The sequence below is a fragment of the Micromys minutus genome (genome assembly GCF_963924665.1).
Source record: "Micromys minutus genome assembly, chromosome: X".
In the NCBI taxonomy this organism is placed as follows: Eukaryota; Metazoa; Chordata; class Mammalia; order Rodentia; family Muridae; genus Micromys; species Micromys minutus.
The window spans coordinates 58,127,024-58,155,020 of record NC_137970.1 but is presented as its reverse complement, the minus strand read 5'-3'; the positions used below and the strand labels follow the sequence as shown (position 1 = coordinate 58,155,020).

The 27,997-nt window shown below is 34.5% G+C and overlaps 1 protein-coding gene across 1 annotated transcript in view; it reads right to left on the bottom strand.

Annotated features, from left to right (window-relative positions):
- DACH2 (dachshund family transcription factor 2) overlaps positions 1-27,997 on the bottom strand; it is a gene marked incomplete at both ends in the record, with an annotated part of 540,251 nt that overhangs the window by 361,697 nt on the left and 150,557 nt on the right. The window contains one exon of the mRNA XM_080910121.1: positions 19,558-19,596. Within this exon, the coding sequence (XP_080766247.1) occupies positions 19,558-19,596 (39 nt within the window). The remainder of the gene's footprint in view (positions 1-19,557; positions 19,597-27,997) is intronic.

Here is a 27,997-nt window from a genome sequence, read left to right as displayed (position 1 = left end):
AATTTTGATACAAAATAATATCTTCACTCATAAAGTTTTAATATTGATCTAATATATAATAAACAGTGTTGGCTTTAAGTTGATATATTGTTGCAGGCTATATTCATGTCAATAGTTAAGTATTTGCATGTCCTTTAAGAAAAGCAACAATGGTACGTTATCTTAAAAACAAGAAAATTAAGGCTTAACTAAGATACACAACTAGCAAAATGTCCCAAAACAAGAAATGGGACTGGAAAGGGAAATTCAAGTATATAATATTCATTCATGTTTTTCACAATGCTGTTTCTCAAACATCTAAGCATTAATGGGGTGTTTCATTGTTAAATCAGTATCTAGCTAACAATCTGGAAGACTAAATTCTGTTATTTAAAGTTTCTATACTTAAGCAATTTTATTGCAGGTGGCTAGTAAGAATAAGTATGTAAACTAAATTCATCCTAACACTAATTCTAAGCCTTTTTTTCTTAATTTGCTGTTGTGAATTGGCTTCTCCATTTTTTCCGTTCAGGTCTTCAAAATTCGTTATATTAAAAAATGCAGATATCCATTTTATATTTTTAAAATTTATATCTGTAGTTTCTTTTATATTTATTTTTATTTATTCTGATAATCATGGCTCTTTACCTACAAGATGGAATAATTGATTCTTAAAGGAAGTCAGATAGTATGGTGATTTGAATATGGTCGGCACTATTAGGAGGTAGGAACTTGCTGGAACAAGGGTGACTTTGTTGGAGGAAGTGTGTCAGTCATGGTGTAGGCTGGTTTTGAGATCTCAAAGTGCTCAAGCTTCTCTGCATGTGAGAGAGAGCCTCCTCCTGGCTGCCTTTGGATCAAGGTGTAAAAGTCTTGGCTCCTCCAGTACCAGGCCTGCCTGAACAGTGCTATGCTTCCCACTGTGGAAACAATGAACTGAACCCCTCAACCTGTTAGACAACCACAATTAAACGCTTCACTTTATAAGAGTTGTCTTGGTAACAATCTCTGTTCACAGCAATGAAACTTTAACTAAGACAGATAAAATATACACGTGTATAAATTCATGAATGTTTCTTATGTTACATTTTAAAATATCTATTTCATTTTAGGAGATCTAAAGCAAATCTTTTTCATAATTTATAAACAAATGATCTTTCATTATCAGTTAACAGCTTGAAAATACTTAATTTTTAAAAGGAAATTATTCTTTCATGAAGAAGGGCTTTCTATAATAATATAACTGGGCTAATCATAATTGAATACATTTTAAATTATTCAAATTACTTACCACTTATAAATCAAAGTATATTAATTCTAAGAGTTAACAACCACAGTTATGCCAATGATTCCCAATGGTAATAATAAAAATGACCACTAATTATTATAAATGTATAGCACTTAGACTATCGAGTTAACATATTCAATTGCTGTTCAAGGAAGCTGCAGTATAACAGAAATTGTAAGGCTAATTCCTGTGTATGTGTAGCATTGTAAAAAAAATTAGGAAATATAGGAGAAATAAATCTTATAGGAGCTAAGGGAAAGTAAATGATTATCATTTCTATCAATCATTTGAAACAACTTCATGGAAGATGTATTTCTTTTACTAAAATTTATAATTTCAAATACAGAGAAACAAAGAAGGAAAGTAATTCCATTTACAGAAATAAGGGCACTAATAACATTAATGGTAATTAAAATAGCAGTAAACAGGAAGTTAATGATGTGTCCAACACCTGGGTATACGTTGGATATACATTAAATAATTTAATATTTAAATACCTCAACAGATAAAAAAAATTATTGTTTCTCCATGTTCCACTAAGACTCAGCAAAAATGAATTGTCTAGAGTCATACAGCTAACAAGTTCATCTAGACTGAGAACTATTTTTAATTCATAATAGGCACCACCAAGTCAAAGAAAACAACGTTTCTCATAAAGTCATCAAAATAAAACATCTTTACCATCATTTCTGTGATTTTTCTGCTACTTTTTCTACCTGATATGTTGAAATCAATTTTAACTCTTCCTATATCATCTATATCCAATAATTGGCCAACCTCGAACAATGAGAATTCCTAATTTAAATCACTCTCAAATTACTCCATCCTCTTCAATACTAGCTATAAGCATAACCTTTAAACCCCTTTTCATTTTTTTACTGGTTGTTTTATTTTTATATTTCAAATGTTATTCCCCTACCAAATTTCCCCTCCAAAAGCCCCCATCACCTCCTCCTTCCCCCTGCCTCTATGAGGGTATTCCTGCACCCACACCCACTCCTGCCTCAGCGGCTGTGAATTCCTCTATTATGGGTCATCTAGTCTCCCCAGGACCAAGAGGATCCCCTCCCAGTGATGCCAGATAAGTAAATCCTCTCCTACTTACCTAACTAGAGCCAAGGGTACCCATATGTGTACTCTTTGCTTGGTGGTTTAGGCCCTGGAAGCTTTGGGGGCAGGGTCAGGATGGTTGATATTGTTGTTCTTCCTATGAGGTTGCAAACCCCATCAGCTCCAACACCCCTTGCCCTAACTTCCCTGTTGGGGTCCTTACACTGAGTTCAATGTTTGGCTGTGTACAGCATATCTGTATAGTTTCAGCTTTGGCAGAGCTTCTCAGAAGACAACCATACTAGACTCCTCTCAGTAAGTAATTGTTATCATCAGCAATAGTATCTGGGTCTGGTGTCAGTAGATGTGATGGATCACTAAATATAGTCGTCTCTGAATGGCCTTTCCTTCAGTTTCTGTTCCACTCTTTGTCCTTGTATTACAGAGTTTTACTGTAGCATCCAGATTTTTGTGTGATTTTATTCTTTAGTTTCATATGGTCTGTAAATTTTATTATGAGTATTGCAAGCTGTTTGACTAATATCCACTTATCTGTGAGTTCGTGCAATGTGTGTTCTTTTGTGATTGGGTTACCTTACTCAGAATGATATCATGAAATAGGATCTCATAAAATTACAAAGATTCTGTGAGGCAAAAGATATTATCAATAGGACAAAACAGCAATTGACATATTGGGGAAAGATCTTTACCCATCCTACATCCAATAGAAGGCTAATATCCAATATATACAAATAACACAAAAAGATAGACTCCAGAGAATTAAACAATCATATTAAAAATTGGAGACAGTTAAACATAACTATTTCTCAACTGAAGAATACAGAATGGCTGAGAAGCATCTATAGAAATCTTCAAAATCCTTAGACATCAGAGAAATTCAAATGAAAACAACACTGAGATTCCACCTCATACCAGTCAGACTGGCTAAGACAAAAAACTCAGGTGACAGCAGATGCTGAAAAGGATGTGAAGAAAGAGGAACACTCCTCCATTGTTGGTGGGTTTGAAAGCTGGTACAACCACTCTGAAAATCAGTCTGGCAGTTCCACAGAAAATTGGACATAGTATTACCTGAGCACCCAGCTTTACCACTCCTGGACATATACCCAAAAGATGCTCCAACATATAGCAGAGACACATGATCAACTATGTTCATAGCAGACTTTATAATTGTCAGAAGCTGGAAAGAATCCAGATCAGATATCTTTCAAAAGAGAAATGGATAGAGAAAATGTGACACATGTACACAATGGATTACTACTCAGCTATTAAAAACAATGACTTCTTAAAATTTTTGGACAAATAGATGGAACTAGAAAATATCATTCTGACTGAGATAACCCAATCCAAAACACACACACACACACACACACACACACACACACACACTCATGCGCGCACATGCACATGCACACGAACATAGTATGTACTCACTGATAAGTGGATATTAGCACTCAAACTTGAATTACCTAAGATACAATTCACAATACCACATGAAGCTCAAGAAGTTGGAAGACAAAATGGTAGATGCTTCAATCCTTCTAAGAAGGGAGAACAAAATATTCACAGGAGGAAATACATAGAAAAAGTGTAGAAGAAAGACTCATGTAATGGTCATCCAGAGACTGCCCCACCTGGGATCCATCCCATATACAGTCACCAAACCCAGACAATATTTTGGGTGCCAAGAAGTGCATGCTGACCAGAGGCTGATATAACTGTCTCCTGACAGGCTCTGCCTTAGCCTGAGAAATACATGGTGGGATGCTCTCAACCAACCATTGTACTGAGAACAGGGTCCTCCAGAGTTAGGAAAATGACTGAACTCATTGGTTGGTGTTTTAGGCCCTGGGAGCTGTAGTGGGTCTGGTTGGTTGATAATTTCATTCTTCCTATTGGGTTACAGACCCTTTAAGCTCCTTCAGTCCTTTCTCTAGCTCCTTCATTGGGGTCTTTGTATTCAGTCAGATAGTTAGCTGCAAGCATCCTCATAAGTACAGCTCTGGAAGAGCCTCCAAGGAGGCATCCATATCAGGTTCCTGCCAGTAAGCACTTTGTGACATCAGCCAACCAATGAGTTTGCATGGAGAGACCCATGGCTCCAGGTGCTTATGCAGCAAAAAATAGCATTCTCTGGTATTAATGGGAGGAGAGGCCTTTGGTTCAACAAAGGCTCATTTTCCCAGTGTAGGGTAATGCCAAGGCACTGAGGTGGAAGAGAGTGTTTCAGAAAGGGAGCACCTTCATGGGGGCAACAGGAGGGGAAGGGAATAAGATTGGAGGAAAGGAGATAACATCTAAAATGTAAATACAAAGAATATCCAATAATAAAAGAAATGCAGCTATGAAAGTCACTTGGCTAAGTAATTAATACCTGAATAAGCAGCTTATAAGTGGCTATCCCATTGAAATAAAACACTTGATTTTTAAGAAAAAAGAAAGAAAAAGGACTGAAGGAGCTGAAGGGGTTTTCAACCTCATATGAAGAACAACAATATTAGCCAACCAGAAGCCCCAGAGTTCCCAGAGACTAAACCAACAATCAAAGACTACATATGGAGGGACTCATTGCTCCAGCCTCATATGTAGCAGAAGATGGCCTTATTGGGCATATATGAAAGGAGAGCCCCTTGGCGCTGTTAGGGCTAAATGTCCCAGTGTAAAGAAATGCCAGGGCAAGGAGATATGAGGGAGTGGGTAGGTGGCGGAACACTCTCATAGATGCAGGGGAGGGGGATAGGATGGGGGATTCAAGAGGGGAAACTGGGAAAGGAGATAACATTTGAAATGTTAAGTAAAGAAAATATACAATAAAAATTAAAAATAAAAATAAGATAAATGTTCATTGTTCTCAAATAACTTTTAAAAGATCATTATGAACAGTAGATATCTGGGGATCTATTTGTCCAAATAGGGAATGTGTTTATGAAATCCTGACAAGAAGGAGGAAATGAAATTTTACAGGCACACAAATGACAAAGCTAAGGCATAGCCAGCAGAGGTGAGCTGCATACTGCCCCCCACCCCAAACGATCTCCATTGCCTTCCCACCCAAGGAGGACTGCCAGTATTCAGGAGCATCCAGGCCTATAGGGCCCCAGAAACACCCGGGATAAACCCAGATTTACCTATTTTATGCCTCTAAGTCTATCTGGGTCACAGCTAGCAGAGGTGAACTTCAAATTGTCCCCACTGAGAACTATTGCCTTCTCTCTGAGCCTCAGGAACACCAATATTCTTCTGGACTGGTCTACTTAAGTCACAGAAGCAAAGGTTAATTGCACTCTGTCTACTAAGCTTCAGCCTCAGGACCATAGCTCTTTCCAGCTTCCCAGGGAGGACTTAGGATCCTGAGAAGATTCACCTAGGGCACAACCAGCAGAGATTAGAAATTTACTGTTTCCTGAGCTCCACCTTCACATGCAAGGTTCTACTTGCCTCACACAAGAAGTTCTGTAGGCACCAGAAACAGCCAGACAATACCATGGAATACCAGAAACCTAAAGACAAGTATAAAAACATAACCAACAAGAGCCTGGGTAATATGGTACCACCAGAGCCCAGCTACCAAACCACAACAAGCCTTGGATATCCTAACACAGCTGAAGCACAAGAAGATGACTTAAAATCTAATCTTATAAAGATATTATAAAGATAATAATAGAAGCCTTTAAAGACAAAATGAGTAAATTACTTAAAGAAATACAGGAAAATGTAATCAAACAGGTAAAGCATATGAATAATACTGTCCAAGACCTAAAAATGGAAATAGAAGCAATTAAATTAAAGAGTCTGACAAAAACAAAGAGGGATGCTCTCATCCAACCATCAAACTGAGTATAGGGACCCTAATGGAAGAGTTAGAGAAAGGACTGAAGGAGCTGAAGGGGTCTGCAACCTCTTAGGAAGAACAACAATATCAACAAACCAGGCCCCCCAGAGCTCCCAGGGACTAAACCACCAACTAAAGAGTGCACATAGAGAACACATGGCTCCAGCTGCATATGTAACAGATGGTGGCATCAATAGGAGGAGAAGCCCTTGGTCCTATGAAGGCTCCTTTTCCCTATTGTAGGGAAATTGCAGGTTGGTGAGTTGTGACTGGGAGAGTGGGAGGAAAAGCATCCTCATAGAAGCAGTGGGAGGAGGATGACAGAAGGTGAAGGAGAAAATGTAAATACATAAACTATCCAATAAGAAGAATAGACACACAAACTGAGGAAATACTAGATATGGAAAACCTATGAAAGAGAACAGTAATAAAGTCAGTTCACATAGAAGGGGAAATAAAACAGACATCACAAGTAGATGAAGAGAGGGAAATAGTGGGTGAGATATGGAGAGAGAAAGTGGTGTGGGGATCAGACATGGAGAGATCACAGGTCAGGGGTGAGATGGTTGGGAGAGAGAAAGAAAATCGATTGAGAAAATCTCTGGAACAAGTTGAAGACCTGGAAAAGGGGGGATACCTTGAAGGATATGGGGGTGAGCCTAGATGAGATTCCTAGCAGCTAGGTATATGAACTTCATTCTAAGAACAAAAAGAGAAGCCACTGATAGCAATGTGAAGAAGGACTAAAACTGAAGGATTTGTATATTACAGAATGTTTTCCTTTAGAACTCTTGACATATAAAAGAAATAAGGTATAAAAATGTTTCATATATTTATGGAAAGAGCATGCACAAACCTATAATTAATTCTGTATGTATAATTCCATCATATTGTTGGCTTTAAATCTGACACCTTTAGTGTATTATGTTATTTCCAATTGTTGTTAATTCTATAACTTTATTAATCTTAATCATATTTCACTGGAAAGGACTTAAAATCCCTGGCTAATGTTTTCTTTCAATTACACGAGTAGATAAATAATCCAAGAATCATCCTAAATATAAAAATATTAAAGATCTTATTTTTATGAACTATCATTAAAATTAATGTAAAAAGTTCAGTTTTCCAATATGACAAGCAATCTGGAACAGAGCATTGTAAATTAATACTGACGCATAATCACCTCTAAAAGAGCCAAACAAATTATTTCTTGATCTACCAAAATACTAAAGCCATTCTAAAATATTCAGTAATATACTTATTCCAGACTAATAAAAATATTAAAGTCAAGCTTTAAGAAAGTAATTTCATATGAATTCAAAGTAAGCGTCCTCTCCTCCCATCTATTATGAAAGGCTATTACCAGACAACATAACTTTAAAATACTAACAGCTTGCTCTCCAAATTTGGGCAAGGCAGTAAAGACTTGCTTGAAAAGCTAAGTAACAGAGTCAAGTCTGTCCATTTTCAGCAACTAAACATGTTTACTAATTTATTGGGGTTTTTCTTAATAAGGCACTGTCAGTTTTAGGCTGTTGAATCTCAGATTGCCAACACCTCCTCCACATTGTAAATTGGATCTAAAAGAAACAGGTCTAACTAAATCTTCTTGTATGTCATGGTGAAAACTTTACAGAGGCACTCACAAGCAACTAATAAAAAAGAGTAACCAAGGGGTGCCAATGATGAAAGACTCTGTTGCCATGGTATCATCTCATAAATCATCAATTATTGTCTCTCATTATAATTGTGACAACCACATACTGTCATAAAGAGATTTGCATTTTCATAGAGTTTTAAGACGTTTTTGGAAAACATCATTTTCTTTGTAAAAGAAATGTCATGACAACCATAGAACACTTAAGCTGGTCATTAGGTAGTCAAGTGTTCATCTGCACTTTGTTATTTCAGTAGCCTAACCTATTTTGCATTATTGAATATTTAGTTTTTCAGTTAACACAAATATTTCTAAGCATAGATATATAACACGATAGATTAAGCCCAACACAAGCAAAGGAACTATTTTTGGTTGCTATGGCAACCTAAACTGATCAATTTCCTGTTACTCTTTTTAATAGAGGCACTCTCCTGTGGCCATAAATACTAATTACAAACACAAGCCATTTGCTAGCATGTTCAGCTCACAGATTTAAGTAGTTAATGCTTAATTTATCACTTAAAATATCCTCCCACATTTGTAGTTAGGTACAGAATGAGTAATAACTATATTTGTTTACAACATTTTCAATTTAATTTCACTAATTATATTGCAGTGATGGAATTTATTGGTTAAAGTTTGGTAAACTCATAATTTTTATGCAAGAAAAAAGTCTTAAATGTAATTTAAGATTAAAGTTGAAAGGTCTGTTTAAAGCTCACTGTAACTGCTCACTTAAAAGAAATTGATTGGATTTTACACAGAAAATTAGTTTCATTTTTTCTCAAAATACATGAGAGTCTTCTCATGGCACCCATCCATTTCAATTAAATAACAATCCGGCATATTATCATGAAAGCTGAAATATCTAATATACTAAAGTCACAAATTGATCATTCTAAATGGGCAGTCCAGGTTTTGAGAGAAAGTAGTGGTTTCTGGGAGAAAAATAGTAAACCTGCAGGTATTCAGTCATAATACACACATCTAATATTAAATCCTCCTTCCTTGACCCACCCACTACATATATTTTACAATTAATAAATTCTCAGGAGTAATATAGCTGCATTCTACTATGTTCAATTTTCTGAGGAACCATACTTTATTTTGAACAAAACAAAAAAAAAGGGGGGGGGGGTAAGAGAATTTCTTCCTGTTTCATAGTATAAATAAAATGAACACTATAAAAGTGATTGAACTGACATCAGAAAATTTCTGATTCTTTTTAGAAATAACCAGGGCAATGTTATTCAACATAAAGTTTCTGAATTTTAGAGTTTATGCTAAGGAAAGACTCCGGAACTGATCTTGCCCACTCTCTCACAAACCCTAAAGCCTAAAATTGACTTAAAGATTTTTTTTCCCAGTGTCCAAAGCTGGATGGGTACCCTGTAGATTTCAGTTACTCACCTAGAATTTCTAGGAAGTCTGGAAACATGTCCAATTTTTTTCTTACTTTATTTGAAAAAACAGAAATACATGCACAGATTTTTTTTTAAAGCATTTTGGCATAAAACTAAATTAACCATGCTCCCGTTGATTTTCAGGAAAGAAAAACTTCAAACTAGTCCTATTTCCTTCTGGGAATCCTTACTGAAAACATTATTGAATGGATATTTAGAAAAAAAACAGTGGAAACTGTGAGGTCACACAACTATTCTCATCACAATGCTAGTGCTTAACAGGATCCACCAGGCCACTTCTCTTGCAGACTCAGTCTTCAGTAGCACAAAATGGGCCCTTCTCTTAACTCTTGTTAACTAATGCAAATTACATATCAAAAGAAAGTAGAGAGCCTTTAGCAGGTTTCCTGCAAAAAAAGTGGAGAGGTACATCCAACCATCAAACTGCTCCTCAACCTAGCAGTTGGACCCTTAACATACCAATGCTCTGAGGGCCTCCTGACAAGCTGTGCTCACAGGTACTCCCTCCGCTTCTAGCAGCAGCTCAAAGATTCTGCAGCAGGGATTTCACATCACCACAGTGGAAACGTGAAAACTACAGTTTCCTTATTTTTAAGTAAAGTCTGGTCAGCTTAAGCAGTTGAAATCTAATCAGAAGGCAGTCAGCCATTGAGCAAAAACACAACCCAGCAAAACAAAAGGTAGAAATTTTTTTTTTTTAAATCAGGGTACTTTGCATATACTAGCCAGTTTGGCTACATGTTTCTTTCTTCCCTTTGAAAATTAGATATATGATTTCAAAACTAAGTTATAAGTTACCTTAAGCTACCGTATAATACTTGGGGAGGAAAAAAAGAACGTGATATATTCATTTGTCATGAAGTATTTATTGATTATTCAATATTAATATCATGAAATATACTGAATTCTGGAAATTCAATAACATACTCAAAATATCATTACAATAGTCAAAGTTATAAAATAATCACTGAACATTTTCACAGGATTTTGACTAACTTTTGCATTTTCTTGTTTTCCTCTTCATAACAATATCCCTCCAAAGTTTTTAGGTCTCTTCCATGGAAGAGATACTTGTGCGTGCCAAGTGTCCTGTCTATGATCATAGGACCAGTTAATGGCAGAGTAAAGAAACGACTGAGCACATGCTTTCTAACTACATGATTAGTTACCTAGTCTAGAACATAAGTAGTACTACTATAAAAGTGTTCATTGATGGTAGGGTTGGTGGACAAATGGGGTAGCACTCTTGCAGAGATGGGTATGGGAGAAGGGGTGAAGAACTCAGGGAGTTGGTACAGGGAAGGGGGCCAACATTTGAAATGTAAATAAAAATAATGTAATAAATATTTTAAAACAGTTCTAACAGTGGACAATAAAAATACCATACATTCAAAAAATGTTTGTTAAATATTAGGTTCCAGTTCTGGGGGCTCAGTTTTTAATAATAAAGATAATGACATGAACATGTTAGTGGTGTGATGGTCTAAGCAGCACTGACCACCTATCCAGCGGGTGGGTCAGTAGGAAGCAGGCTACCAGCATGTCTTTTACTCTGTAGTGAAGAGCCCTGTGTTGTGAGGGCCTGTGGATGGCTTGAGAAGTCACTACCTGCTTGCTCCTGTGTCTACAGCATCTGTCCCTTACCTGTCCTCAGAAGCCCTTAGCTGTAATGCTTCAAGCAATAATACCATCCAGAAAGCAACTTCATAGTGCCAAGGTGTCTGGGAGGCTAGGTAGGTAGGTCTTCAGGCTTTGAAATCAAACCTGTGCTTTTTTCGAGAAATTTCCTATTTTTAGATTTCACTTGATGTTCAGAATCCTCTCCAAAAGGGAAAAACAACTAATCTATGATGACTCATGAATAGATAATAATGTAGTTTATTGGAATCAGTTTAGGAGAGCAAGTTGCTAGCAGGACATGTGGCAGAATACTGCACACATTACTACAGTGCATTTTAACTGGTGAATAACAGTGTGTACAAACTTTTTTATTGAATATTCTCTGTATTTACATTTCAGAGGTTATCTCTCCCCCCACACTTCCATTTCCCCCTCCACTTCTAATTGTTTCCATGAAGGTGCTCCCTTTCCTAATGACCCTCTCCACCTCAGTGCCCTGGCATTCCCCCACACTAGGAAAAAACACGTTAACTGGACCAAAGACCCCTTCTCCCATTGATGCCAAACAATGCTATCCTCTGCTGCATATGAAACTGGAGACATGTCTTCCCATATGTACTTGTTTGTTACTGAATACCACGAGGGCAGTTGAACCAACACCATTCTTCTTACTCTTTTTCTTAGCCATCTTCTATAGTTCTTTTGGATTGAGAAGATCAATATTTATCAAACCATATTTTGGAAAAAACTGGTGATGATAGACATGGAAAATCTTTTTGTTTAAGAAACAAGTACCTTTGAAGTGAGGAAATTGGGTACATAATTATTGAGTAAGGAGATCAAGGTCAATCATGGGAGTAGTAAGATGATATGATAAAAATTGCATTTAGCTCTACATTCTCCCTCTGTAAAACACATAATCCCAAATCAGTTACAAGAAAAGTGGTTCACCTGTGGTAGTTCATGATTTTAATCCCAGCAGTTAGGAGGCAGAGGCTGGCAGATCTATGTGAGTTCAAGGCCAGCTAGGTTTACAAAGCAAGGTGCAGGATGGACAGGGCTGTTACACAGAAACCCTGTCTGGAAACAAAGAAAACGGAAAGCATCATGGAAACACTGATTTAGGAAATCAAGAGTGTTTTCCCAAAACTGTGCAAAATTGTCAAATTCATCAAAAAGAGAAATTAGTTGCAATCAAAAGAAGTGTAAGGAGACAGACATGTCAACCAAATGTAATATGGTTTCCTATGTCTCAGAACAGAATAGGGCACCAGGGAAATAATGAGTGAGTTTGAATAACTAGAAGCCTAAGTTAACAATAGTATCACAAATTGATTTGTTAATTCTATGATTTGTTAATTCTAAGGTGTTTGCAATCAAGAAAATGAGAATGATTAAAAGGGGAAAATCACTGAAAGGTGTCTCTAAGTTTATAACTATCATATTTAATTTAAACAAAAAAAACAGACTGGAGTTATAGCTTCATAGTAGACCTTATGCTTAGTATGCACAGAGAGAGACAGAGAGAGAGAGAGAGAGAGAGAGAGAAAGAGAGAGAGAGAGAGAGAGAGAAGGAGTTTGGGCAGGGAAAGGGAGCTAGAGAGATACCATTCTAGCAAACTCACTTAATAAAAAGTATTTGACTCCTATATTAATTACTGTCTAACTCAGTCCCAAAAATCATGCTGACAATTTTTTGAAACAAAGGAACAATTAACTTTTAGGGTTAATAAAATTTTAAATTTATAAAAAATATTTTAAGTAGACTATTTTTAATAAAATTTCTTATGTCACTTCAAATAATGTTTTGGGGGCTTGTTTATTTGCTCCTTGTCTATGGCAGGGTCTGACCATATAGCCCAGGCTGGCCTAATACTCACTTTATATGGCATCTTAAACTAAACGTTGTTACAATCCTTCTGCTTAATCATCTTGATTGATGACCTTGTAGATAAGCACCATCATATCTGCTACGATAATATTTTAATACTATATGTTTTATTAGCAGGTATCTCATGATAAAAATGTTATTGTATTAATTGTTTATTAATTATTTAAATATAATGTTAAAAAATCAATGTGTAACTTAGTGGGTACTTTTAAAAATCATTAAAAATCAAACATTACAATTTAATTTAAATTATTTTTAAGCATCATAAAAATTCAGATCTGTTGGGCCACTGTTCCACTGCAGTAACATGCTGTTTAACTAAACCTAAGTGAAAGGAATTCCAAATAAAATGAGCATAACTAAATGAAAGTCAAACAATAACTCTATGTTTATATATAGTATTGTGCCATATTTTATAATAAGTTTCAGGGTATTTTCAAAATCTCCAAATTATTAAGGCTAATATATGCATTATTCAATATGATATTTGTATTTATGATTTAGCATGTATTTTTAAATATTCTGTAACATAGTATATATAAATTTTTCTTATACGATGACTGAAGAATTATTAACACTCCATCAGTAGCATGAATGTACTGATTGAGAGATACATATATAATATGTCAGCTTTCTAAGCCCTTTAAATCTTACGTTTACCTTTTACTGCTGATTGGTTTTATACTTTCCTTATTGCAAACAATAAATTAGTTAAGAACAATTAACTCCAAGTAATAAGCTATAGTAATGGCATATTTTATAGTTTCAATTCACTGAAAAAGATTACAGAGAATGAATTCCTTGTATTGAAAACTGAGTGTTATCAAAGAGAGAAAACAGGACAAGTCTTTGGCATGCTCAATGTTTATCTCCAGGACTTTAGAGCGGGTTGCTATGGAACATAATTCCTTCAAGGACTACAAACCAATGAACAGCCATTTTGGCATAATAGTCCCATTTCTTAACACTATTTCACACCATTCATCAAGATGTATTACACACCATACCAATTTATGGACAATGCCCTGCCTTTCTAAATGCATTCATACTAAGTCTAAGAATGAACTCCATTTTAGAAACTAATTAGTTACACTGACAAACTTTTAAGAATAGAGCTACACAACTGTAGAAAATGTCACCACTCTTTGTAAACTAATGATATGTTCCCCATTGCACAGTAATAGGTGGTTATCAGCCTTTCCTCTTTATCCTGTCTTAGTCATCTAGTTAACACTACTCTGCACCCTCCAGGAAATTCACCCCTCATTGGTGTCTAGATTTATGGATATTTTAGCTGTCCTTTCATTTTTAGACCTCTAGGCAACTCTTTGGGCTTGAAAGGAAGAAAAACTTCACCCGAATATTAGGACAAGCATCTTACTTCAAAATTCTACTGTCTTTCTAGAATTCCACTCTGTTCACTTTTAAAGAATCACAGTTGGTGGCCTAATGTGCCTTTTCCCTTCGCATTATTAAATATACCACGCGGAACATTACATTATTATGCTACACATGGCAAAGAAATTTCAGCATTCACAGGATTATGGTAATTAAGTCTTCCTTCACTTTGGGTGATGTGACACTTGCTTGACTATAATGTCACTCCACTTAAAGTCTGTGTAAACAACATTATCTTAGTCACTCTGCATTACATTTGCAACTGTGAGCAAAATTACAAGGTCAGAATGGACAAGAATGTAGGTAATCCCAAGGAAACAACCTGTAAATGACTTGTTCAAGATTCAGACTAAGTTTTTAGTAAAAGAAATCCAATATTTTCTGTGCTAATGTTAAAGTGCTATTGTATAAATGCTGTCTGTAGAAAAAATAAACATTTTAAGCTACTGTTAAAGATGGAAGTGTACACAGTTTTGAAGTTTTGTGGTTAAAAAAAGAAGAATAAATCTTGTTTGTCAAAGCTTTTAGACTTACAAATGTAAATTCCATGTAATGATTGCAACTGGTTGTGTAAAGAAAAAACAATATGTCAAATATATTGTATTGTTTTTGGAAATGTGCTTGACAAACACAACACAACAAAGTTTATACATTCTGAATTTCTGTTTTTATAACAAATACAAGCAGCTGCAATATTTTTAAATAAAAGAACAAAAGCACATATATATATTAATTGTCTTTTCAGCCTATTAATGAACTGTCTGTTATGAAACAATGAACAAATTAAATAATGGATATTATTTGATCTATGTGTTTGAGTCTCACCTCATAATACTGAAATGTGTCATGTTTTCAGTGATTGGTCCACTATTTAATTTAAAAGCTGTATAATTTATTTAAACTACCATGTAGTGTAAAGAAAAACTGAGCAAAAATAGTCTAGACTTATCTAGCAAAACTTCTCTACACTAAATTAGTGCAAATGGTATAATAAACAAAATAATGATTGTTAGAATTGAGTTTGACTTAAAAAATGAGTACTGGTTAGCAAAAATAATGGTGAACATTATTAAGTCTGAGCACTTTAATTAAGACACAATCAAGCCAAAATGAGTAAAATCGCTCAAAAAGATTCTCTGGGATTCTTGTCCAATTTAAGACAATGAGTTCATTTCAAATAGTAGGCACTTTGTTTTACTGAAGGAACTACTTGTGGGAGAACAGCTACTGGTTGTGGACATTTGATGCATTTGCAACTCTGGGAAATTTAAATAAAATCAAGTTTAACTGTTTCACTTTTCTAGTTAGGCTTCTTACCATATTAGACACTTTCAAATGAATTTTTTAGGACACTACATATAGGACACCTTGATAGTTCCGCACTAATTCTTAGGGTAAAGATCCAGATCATCCTAATCAAGTCTTTCCAGAATGCAAAATTCAATTACTACCTTATCTAAAAAGAAAGAGTGAATTAACTTACTAAGCAGTCAACCTGAATTCTCTTAAAATCACTGCCAGAATAAAAATATATTTGAGTAATTTCTTCTCAAAATGTTAATATGCAAGAAGGCAGACAGTCATACAGAATAAGGCTTCAGATTTCACCCTATTTATGCATTTGTAATATCATGTTTTAGAATGGTGAAACCTGAGCATAGTCTCATGATGGTATAATACCACTGTCCTGTCCCTTATAATACTGAGATCTTATTACATATTTCTTCCACTATCCATAAAACATTGTATATGCAAAAATATCAATAATCATTTTAAATTAAAGGCAGAGAGACATAAAAACTTTAGGACAACTTTGATTCTCGTGAACTAAAGAAAAAAGAATCTTGATAGTTATTTCATTAATGTTTAACAAATGGAGTTTTTCCAGAATTTGAGGTCTCAAATACTATTTTTCTGCTCTATTTGAATTGTATTATAAGTATTCTTATTAATTTAACTCAATTAAAGTGATATCACAAAAACTGATTTCTCGAGACATCATTTTTTGTGGATAACAAATATAAGCATATATATATAGTCATATAAGTATTCATATAGGTGGAATACTGTAATTAAACTAATTTCAAAATTAAAAGGTTACAGAATATAGGTCAAAAGCATATTAACTTTAAAAATCAACATCATTTATATACTAGGCCTGAAAAATAAGGGTGGTATATTTTCAGGCAAGTTACATATACTTCTCTGGGCCTCAACATCATCACTATAAAATACAGATTTTAATATAACCTATTTCCCAGTCTGGTAAGATGAACTGATGAACTAACACAGAGAAAATCACATTATATCATTGGAAATGTGTTAAGTATCATTATTTTATGACAAAAGAACCAATTATTTACCAAAGTCTTGTTTTGAATTATCTTGTTTATGTCAAGTCTGATAAAACATTAGTTGACAATTTAGCTAACTAGTGGATAGAGTTAAATATACTGAAATTCTATCACACAACACCTTATATGTAGTCCAATATCTGATATTTGATACAAACATAAATAAGCATTGTTTACATACTATCCTATCTGTTGATCCTATACATCTAAAAAGGGTTTATATTTCATGTGCCTATATTAAATCTTCATTTCTATCATAAAAGTGATTTTATCTCATACACTGATGACTAAAAACGGCACATTCTATTGTTCCTCTTTCTGCTTTGTAGAGTACTCATGAGAAGTGATAATATTAATTAAATATCTTTATTGGGGATTTATAGTGCAGATCTTAAATGCTGGTAAAGTACGTATACCAATAAGGTACTTTGATTTTTTTCTTACTCCAAATTTTCTCGAAAGGGTAGGATTTAAGTGTTTCTTCTTAAAACAAATATGAGTTTGGATGACCAGTCATGAAAGAAATGTAGGATAGCAAAAGCACTAGCACACAGTGGGATCACGTGCTAAGGTCTAAGGCAGAACCAACAAACAAGCAAAGCCTCAGAGTACTCAGTTAGCATCAAATAATATCCCCAAGTATCCCCAAGGACTGACTTCTGTTTTTTTTTTTTTTTTTTTTTTTTTTTTTTTTTTTTTTCTCTTTCAATGCCAAGCAAGAGCTTAAATCAAGAGTTTTGTTGTGTTAACTACATAAATTTCTTTTATTTCTTTTTTCAACTATTTGTAAAAACAAAGCTACTTTACTAGATGGAATTGGGAATTTATTTAAAGGCAAGCCAATTTTCAATAAAGCAGCATATGTTATCCACATGTCTTTCTTCCCATTAAAGAAAAACAAACTTCAAATAGAAACCACAGTTATATTAGGTGACAGAACAATACTTAAATATTCTCTTTTGGAAATGGCAATGGTGAACCAAAAGTGAATGTGATTGATTAGCATGGAAGTGAGAAAATGATAGTTTTCTTTTAATTTTCAAGCTACTTCAAGAAAACCGATATTGAGCACTTTTATAAAGTGAAAATATCATGAAGGACATAGCTAACATGTTGGAAACATGACAAGCACGCCACTGATTTACATCAATTTTCTATCATCACTAGTAGGACACAGCATAAAACTATGATCTTTTTTTCATTAAGTGAAGTAATTGAGGATTTAAAATTAGAGAACCCATAGCAAAACCCATGGACAACATCCTATATTTTTTACATTTTTAAACACCTTTTAGTAGTGGGAGACTGTCACACAAAATTTTAGACACCTAGCCTCTCTTAAGAACTAATACCTTAACAATAAAAGCTTATATGCAGTCTTATATGGTACCAATCTCCTGGGATAAATAGTATCTACTGCCATTATTAAATCATATATTTTCACCCTACTACTCACTATGCCATATTGCTTATAGTCTTTCATTTACATTTCAATCCTTGTCTCCATAAACATTTGAGTTTATGATGCTATTAGTTTATCTAAAGTTTGTGTGGCTGAATCAACATATACACTGTCAAAAATCAATTCAAGAGATTTTTTTCAAATTGAAGTAAATGTACCATTTTATCACAAACATCCAAAAATGAGATACATTGTTAATCCAGAAATAAGTTGATATAAATAGTTATAAATCATCACTAGTTTAATTACGAGATTTTGGAATCACTTGCATGTCACTTTGCTGGAAAAATAAAGATGACAGTTTTTGTCAAGCCTAAGTTTCATCCCAGTAATATAAATCCAGGACCTTCAAGAAATAAACCTAAATGCAAAACTCAATCCATTTTTTCAGTAAAAATTTATTTATTTTTAAAGTCTAGTTGGTACTAGTCTGTTCTGGATGGGTGTCATCATCAAACGTTTAGGACTTAAGGAGGTACACACACTGTGTCGTGTCATGTGGATATTATTTCAGGTACATGACACTAAAAACTAATTTTTGGTACAGAAACGTTTTCAGATATTAGAAACATAATCAAAATGATTTTCATTTTTTCTATTGAAAATATAGGGCACATTGCACAGTGTCTTCTACATCTCTCTCAAAGTCCTATGATGTTTCTTTTTATTACATACATACAGAAACCCTGCATCCAAGAAAGAAGGAGGGAAACCTCATCAGAAAAGAGATTTCACTTGAAAAGTGCAAAAGGAAGATGAGACAATACTGCCAGACAATATCGAAATATGCTTTGTCATTGTTATTCTTTTCTACATTAAACCATAAAACATGGGAGATTCTGAGTAACATGCTATAGTAAATGATTTCAACTTAAATAAAACTGTCATAACTCTTTTACAAAATTTCATATAAATCTTGTCAATTAAAGGTTTTTAAATTTCTTATCAGACTGGAATTTCAAGTACTTAAGGACTGTTAATCATATGAACATATTCCCATACCAAACAGAATAATTCAGGTTATCTTCTAATATTTTTGCAGCACACTTAATAATCTGTGGTGCCCTGGAAAAGTGAGTGTACCTTCCTAAGAATTCCATAATCCGAATGTATGTAGGCATTTCAATTACTGTCCTATTATATTACAAGAGTGGTTTAGTTTTTATGGCACTGACTCTCACTCAATCTCCATCTACTTGTGGTTTTTCTCTAACTTATACTTTCATTCCCAGGAAAAGCATTTCTTACTTTGTATGCAAGCTGTCATTCTTTTGTATGATTTCATCATACAATCACAAGTAATAAATATAAATGATCACTAATAGAAAATAGTAAAATCATAAAAATTCCAATTAACAAGAAACTTCATATGAATAGATCAGTTCTAATCCAGATTTCTAATTTTCTTATCGTTAAAGCTTAAGCAAAATTACAAGTTTGATGCCGAGAATTTTAAGGGCTTTCCTTTTCTGTCTTCACAAGTATAATACAGAGAACAAGGTTATGAAAATTGGGCTGAATCTGCAAAGGCTCCAGGACATTCCCAGGGAGTGGATTTTTAAAAAATAAACACATAAATACCTGTTTACAGCTTGTTTTCTTGTCATTTGCCTCTTCCTTCTAAAAGGAGAGTGTAGCAAAAAATAAATAAAACTGGTTAATTGTGAATTTTAGTTAGTTAACTTCCAGTTATTCAAGGCTTTATTATATTTCACAAAAATATCTCTTAAATTGTGCAGATATATTACTTTACACACATAAAATTCAAGAAGGGAAGACCACAAAGAACATAGGAAAGCCTGAATTACTTCTAAGTACCCTTTAAATATATGGAAATGTAACGTTTCTGGTCTAATTCCCACAGTGTATAATGTGAACATGTCACACAGTCCTCCTGTTTATTTGAAGGCAAGGAAATCAGGTTACAAGTTTCTACTAAAGAAAATGGCCTTGGGTCGTAACAATTCAAAAGAGAAAAAAGAAAAAAGAAGATTCAGCGATATTACATCCTTTCTTTTTCCCTAAACAGCTTTCTTTCCCATCCCATTGGGCATTCCGGCACATTTCTGGGGGTCAGAAAGAAGTACATTTTTTCTTTTTCTTATATGGCCAACAAGAAGATGAAGGTAAGCCAATATCAACATTTTACTTGTTTTCTAAACATAAAGCCATTTATCATATCACTGTCTATATATTTATTTCTGGAGTAAGACTGAACTCTTTTACATCATACACACAAGGGTGACATTCATGCACACACATGTGCATACATACATACACAAACATATACACACTCGCACAGGTAAAATTAAACATGCAGAAAACAGTAAAACCTACATATTGAGTTTCACTAACAAAATAAATATACTTTCCAGTGGCATGCCAATTTTCCATGTTTCCCAACCATTTAATAAGGAAGAAAATCTAAGGTGGTTGCTAGATAAGACTATCAGGACTGTAAGAATCCTATAGCGTTTACACGTGTGTGTTAAAGAAAGTAATCTATATTGCATACTAAATTTGCAAATTCATTTGGAATAATAAAAAAACCTAAGATAGCAAAACCTATTCTCAACAATAAAAATACTTGCAGGGAAATCACCGTCCCTGACCTCAAGCTGTATTGTACAGAACAATCCTGATAAAAACTGAATTAAATTGGTACAGAGTCAGGCAGGTACATCAATGGAACAGAATTGAAGACCCAGAAATTAACCCACACAACTATGGTCACTTGATCTTTCACGAAAAAAGCTAAAAATGTTCAATGGAAAAAGGACAGCCTCTCCAACAAATGGTGGTTCAACTGGCAGTCAGCATGCAGAAGAATGCAAAATGATCCCTTCTTATCTCCTTGTACAAAGCTCAAGTCCAAGTGGATCAAAAATTTCCACATAAAACCAGGTACACAAAATCTAACAGAAGAGAAAGTGGGGAAGACCTTAGAACACATAGGCACAGGGGAAATTTTCCTGAACAGAACACTAATGGCTTATGATCTAAAATCAAGAATCCACAAATGGAAACTCATGAAATTGCAAAGCTTCTGCAAAGCAAAGGACACTGTCTAAAGGACAAAATGGCTACCAACAGATTGGGAAAAGATGTTTACCAATCCTACATCTGATAGATCGCTTGTATCTAATATATACAAACTACTCAAGAAGTTAGATTCTAGAGAATCAAATAATTCTATTAAAAATGGGGTACAGAAATAAACTAAGAATTTTCAGCTGAAGAATATCAAATGGCTGAGAAGCACCTAAAGAAATGCTCATCATCCTTAGTCATCAAGGAAATACAAATCAAATTAACCCTGAGATTCCACCTCACACCAGGCAGAATGGCTAAGATAAAAATCTCAGGTGACAGCAGATGCTGGGGAAGATGTAGAGAAAGAGAAACACTCCTCCACTGCGGGTGGAGTTGTAAGCTGGTACAACCACTCAGGAAATCATTCTGGTTGTTCCTCAGAAAAATAAACATAGTATTACCTGAGGACCCAGCTGTACCACTCCTGGGCATATACCCAAAAGACGCTCCAACATATAACAAGGAAACATGCTCCACCATGTTCAGAGCAGCCTTATTTATAATAGCCAGAAGCTGGAAAGAATCCAGATGTCCTTCAACAGAGAAATGGATACAGAAATTGTGGTACATTTACAGAATGGAGTACTACTCAGTTATTAAAAAACAATGACTTCATGAAATTCCTACACAAATAGATGTAACATGAAGCTATCATCCTGAGTGAGGTAACACAGTCACAAAAGAACACTCATGATATGTACTCACTGATAAATGGATAATAACTTCAAAAGCTCAGAATATCCAAGAAACAATTCACAGAAATTATGAAGCTCAACAGGAGGAAAACCTGAATGTGAATGCCTCAGTCCTTCTTAGAATGGTGAACAAACACTCATGGGAGGAAATAATGGGACATATATAGGTGCAGGGATTGGAGAAAAGATCATCCAAAGACTGTCTCACCTGAGGATCCATCCCATATGCAGCCACTAAAACCATGCACTATTGCTGATGCCAAGTAGTGCAGGTTACAGGCAGGAACCTGATATAGATGCCTACTCAGAGGCTCTGCCAGAGCCATACTGATACAGAGAAGCATGTTCAAAAGTAACCATCAGAGTGAACCCCAATGAACGAACTAGAGAAAGGACCGAAGGAGCTGAAACTAACCCATGGGAAGAACAATATGAGCAACTGACCAAACACACCAGAGCTCCCATGAACTAAAACACCAACCAATGGTTTTATAACGAGAGACCCATGGCTCCAGGTGCATAAGTACCAGAGGATAGCATTTTTCTGGCATCAATAGGAATATAGGCGAAGGCTCATTTTCCAAGTATAGGGGAATGTCAAGGTGCTGAGGTGTGAAAGGATGGTTAGGAGAAGAAGCACCTTCATGGAGGCAATGGGAAGGGAGGGGGGATAGGATTGTGGGAAAGGAATAACATCTGAAATGTAAATGCAGAGTATAGCCAATAAAAAGCTTGGGGGAGAGAAATAAAAGAAAAGTCTCCAAATCTAGTAATAGATTTTTCTATTGGGTTAAGGAAGTGCATAGTAATATTTATTTGGTATGTAGTGTATTCTATTTACGAGAACATCATTTCAAAATGTTCTAAATGAATGAACTGTTAAACAACCAAACAGTTCTGCTCACAGTGAAGTAACAATGAAGAAAGACAGATAAAAAGGTGTTTATTTTCCTCCTGCCTCTACCCTAGTAGTAACTCTAGATTGATGTTTGCATATGGTATTTATTTATCCACCCTTTCACAGATCATTGAAATAAGGAAGCAATTACTAGAGATAAAACTATAACAAACAACAGAAAATTGAAGTTCATTAAATAAGAAGGTCATTAGAATAAAAAAAATGACAACACAAACACGTGGAGTATTTTGTTGTCTTTTTTTTTTTTTTTTTGAGAAAGTGTTTTTATCACGTTTCTTCTTTCCATTTTTTCCCTCCAAACGTCCTCATGTGCCCGTTTCTTATAGCCTACAAATTCATTTCCCTCAATTTTAATTACATGGATATTGCATTTATAACATGGTGAATCTATGTAACGTTACTTATATGTATTTTTTTCAAGGCTGTTTGGTACTGAACATCAAATCATGTGCTGTGCCTTAGGGAGTACCACCTGTCCCATTCCCAACTTGCCTCAGTTGAGTTTTTTTTTTTTTTCCTCTTGGATATTCTCTGCATTTACATTTCAGGTATTATCCCCTTTCTGCCAAACCCATTCCCCTCCCCCTCCCCTGGCATTGCCTCCATGTAGGTGCTCCCCCTCCCACCTCCCTCTCCACCTCATTTCTAACCATCACCATTGCTACACTTCATCTCAAGAGTGTATATACAACTTTAGCTTATCGATCAGAGCAAAATTTATAGTTAACAGGACATTTTCACTGCAGTTGAGAACATTTTAAAACGTATCTTATTGATAAATGAATTTTCGTACATTTATTCTTCAAGCTATGTGGCTGTGAATTAAAAGCCCAACAAAATTAAACATTTCACTGTATTGAGTTTCATAGAACTCTCAGAGATATGAAATTCTCATTCTTCAAGCCCAATACTTAGACCATAGGAAAATTAATTTGCCTGATAATGTAAGTCTGGAAAAGAACCTATGGTGAGGGAGTTCAAAGGTCCCAGTGGTAAACAAACTATGATACTGCTAAAAAGCACAGTAGCAAACATCCCTCTAAAATTTTAATCCATGAATACATTCCTCTCAAACCTTCTCAGAGAAGGTTCTTTGTGCAGTAGGCAGTGGTTAATGCAGAAATTTACAACTGATTAAACTGCAAAGACTAAGTGTTATTAGAATAATGCTCAGCCCTAAATGGAACATCTATAGCACTTCCTTCAAAGGCTTAAACCATCAAAGAAGGAGTGAAAAATTCTAAAAGCGAGAAGTCAGAGAGGGCTGAAACAAATTGGTGTCCTCTGATTGTAATAGGAATGCTGCCCTTCTGAACTCACAGTAGCTGTGTCTTTCTGCACAAAATCAAAATAGGCAATATTCTAGCACAGAAGTAAAGTCGTCAATAATGAAATAAACAGGTAAGAAACAGCATTATGTTGGTCCCTACAATATTATATGATCTTAGACTAGTACTTCCTAAAGATTTTATGTTGTTCCTCTCATACTAATAGAAATTTGAGTTTGAGTTGTATAAAAAAATTAAGTTCTGAAATATGATACACATAAATATTTGTCAATTTTCTCTTAAGTTTAGAGCCTCTGGAAATTCTATTATGTGTATGTTATTGGTGGGGGAATTTATTCAAAAGTACTAGATTGATTATCTATTATAGAAAAAGATCTATGATCTTCATGTAATGAAGAAAAACACCCCTTTGGCCCTTGAAGTTGCCATTGTCATTTACAGAAGTGTACTTAATGCAGGTTGTTCAGATGAAGACAGATTCCATAAGTCACAATTAGATTTGGTCAATGTTGCACAGACTTACACACATCTGGGGAAAGAATTGCTTTCATAAGATTGGACTGTGGGATTATTTTCAGTGTTTTCACTTGATTTCATATTGGCAAAGGTGGGCCCAGTCCACTGCATAGAGTGCTATACATTTGCAACTGGTGCCTTAATGTGCAGCACTGTGAATACCAGCTGAGCAAGCCAGTGAGCATTGTTTATCTGTTTTCTCTGTTTCACTTCCTCCATTCAGGTTTCTGCCTTTACTTACTACTTTAGTATCCTCCCACGGATGATTCTAACAATCTAGGCACACCAAACATTTCCTCCCGTGATTGGTTTTGGTTAGCAGTTTAGCACACTATCCAAGAAGCAAACTAAGATACTAAAAAGAACTTTGATCCTGCTCACAGAAATTATGATATTGAGTTAAAATAATAAGTACATATTAAAATTCTAATGAAAATAGTCATTATGCTTTTAGAGTGGATACAGTTATTAACTTACAAGAAATTTATGTTTTGGTGGAACTGCTTAAATAGGATGCTTCTTTTTTATTGGTCAATGAATTACTTTTATTTGTATTTTTAAATATTGCTTTCTTTCCAATTTCATCCACTTAGCCTATACCAGCCCCCAACCATGAAATTTTACACATGTTTATTCCCATTATCAGGTTTATACTGTCTTTTTATTTATTATTGTTTTATTGACATATATATGAATGTATATACACACAACAAACATATGTGTAACTTTATGCATGTATGTGTGTAGATTTAAGATGTGCAATGGAAATGTAAATGAAGAGAATATCCAATAAAATAATTTTAAAAGAGAATAGTTATTAAATTAGATTTTAAAAACAAAAAAAAATAGTACATTCTAGAAATCAAGTTCATATCAGGGAACAAATTGATATCAGGGTAATTTGTATATTCACTCCATCATAAGGAATGTCAGTATGAACTGTATACATATATAAATTGGTGTGGTTGTAATAGGCTGATTTTTAAAATCTTCCAATCTTGTCCTTCAGTAGATGAACAGATACAAAAATTGTGGTACATTTACACAATGGAGTACTACTCAGCTATCAGAAACAATGACTTTATGAAATTCTTAAGAAAATAGATGCATCTAGAGAATATCAATCTGAGTGAGGTAACCCAGTCACAAAAGAACAGACATAATATGCAGTCACTGATAGTGGGATGCTAACCCCAGAAAGCTCAGGACACCCCAGAAACCACACACAGACTGTAATGAAGTCCAAGAAAAACAAAGGCCTAAAAAAAAGAGAAAACTCATTATGCTTAATCTTTACACACCAAGAAAACTTTGACTAATTCTAGGTTATACCTTGTTTTACATGAACTTTGTGCTCATTGTAACTAATAAGATTTTAATGCATACTATCAAACCTTTAAAAAACCAAGTACTAACAAAAATGTATTCATATACTGTTATGCAAAAAATGCTTTTAAAATCTATACATTTATCTTTGTGTTTTAAAATAAAGTTCTTCAAGTAAAAAAAATCTTCCAATCTTGACATTTGTGTCTCTAGCACAATATATTAATTAAATTCTTACTCAAAAATATAGTAAAGAAATAGAATGAAGCAATTTCTTTCCATCCCAACCATTGTTAATGACAGAGAAAATAAGTTCATTAAAGTTGTCTTTTGAAATCAGATCACATTAGAAATTGTATAAATTTTGTTTGAGGGTTATAGGGAATTATCTTCATTCTTGGTTGATAACTTCTTTCATGCAATTTATGTCTCAATATGTTCTGTAGCACCTGATTTAAAGCTATTCAATTCCTTTGGGTATTTGGATACAAATGCAGCTTTATTGACTTTTAGTTACTTCTAAGGTCATGATACAATATGAAATTGAAGCAATAGAAAACTTGTCTGCTTTGTAAACATTATAGCTTCTATATGAGGACTATAAAACCAAACTTAATTTTGAGTTTGATAACTAAAATGTATCCTTCATAGTATGCAATGATTTTTTATTTTTATTTTTAATGTATTTGAGATGGGTAAGTGGCCCCATCCCTCGAAGAGGGGCTATTTCTAACCTCTGGATATTGTCCCTACAGATTTCCCCCCCCCCCACCCTTTGCTGGGTTTTTCAGCTAAATTCATCCACACTGGGTCCTGGGAGCCTCTTGTTTTCCTGGCATCAGCGACTTTCAGGTGGCTACCCCCAGTTCCTCATCTCCCACTGCTACACACTTCTGTTCAAATTCCTGACCTACCCCCTGTATATTATCCTTGTCTCCTACTATACCAGATCCTGCCTCCCCTTTTTTTGTACCCCCCTTTTTCTCCCAATTTTCTCCCATCTCTACTTTCTGTGATTATTTTGTTCCCCCTTCTATGTAGGACTGAAGCATCCACACTCTGGTCTTCCTTTTTGAGCTTCATGTGGTCTGTGAATTGTATCATGGGTATTCTAAGCTTTTTGCCTAATATCCACTTATCAGTGAGTACATACCATGTGTATTCTTTTGTGATGGGGTTACCTCACTGTGGACGATATTTTCTAGTTCCATCTATTTGTCTCCGAATTTCATGAAGTTATTGTTTATAATACTAGAGTAGTTCTCCATTGTGTAAGTGTACCTGAATTTTTGATCTTAGTCATTCTGACGGGTCTGAGGTAGAATCTCAGGGTTGTTTTTATTTGCATTTCCCTGATGATTAGGGATGTTTAATATTTCTTTAGGTGCTATTTGGCCATTCAGTACTCTTCAGTTGAGAATTCTATGTTTAGTTCTGCCCCCTATTTTTTAATAGGGTTATTTGGTTCTCTGGAGTCTACCTACTTGAGCTCTTTGTATATATTGAATATTAACACTCTATCAGATATTGGTAAAGATCTTTTCTCAGTCTGTAGATTGCTGTTTTTTCCTGATGAAAGTGACTATCAATTAATGAAAGAATCAATTTTCCTTTTTATTAGATGTTAATCATAATGTAATACGTAACACCTAAGATAGATGTTGTCTTGTAACAATCATCAAGAAATACCAATCAAATAAAATAAATCAATATTTTCTGTGTGGAGGAACATTTTAAATTTACTAAAGATTATCACTATATCACCTTCTATGTTATTTTCATAAAAATATTTTAAGAATCCATTTTTGCTCTCCAGTAACCACATCAATTGTTGCAGAACATAATTTGTATAAAAATCATCATGCTTTGCAAGTTGAGTGAATGTTCTTTGAAATCAAAGCCCATCTAAAGATGTTAAATCTAAATGTGTTTAATAGAATAATACTAAATTATTTCATTATAAGACTTTCTTTTCACATTTGCCTCATTTGTCTAATGAAGTTTAAATTAGATTTGATGAGCTGATAGTTCTATAAGCAAAACTAGACTGAGTTGCTCCTAAGAAAATAAATTCATTTACCAATTAATTATTCTGGTAATCCTCTCTGGGTTAGTTAAGCTGCAGATAAAGAAAATCAAGCAGAGTCAGAGCAAAGGAATCCTGTACAGGACCTTACTTGTAT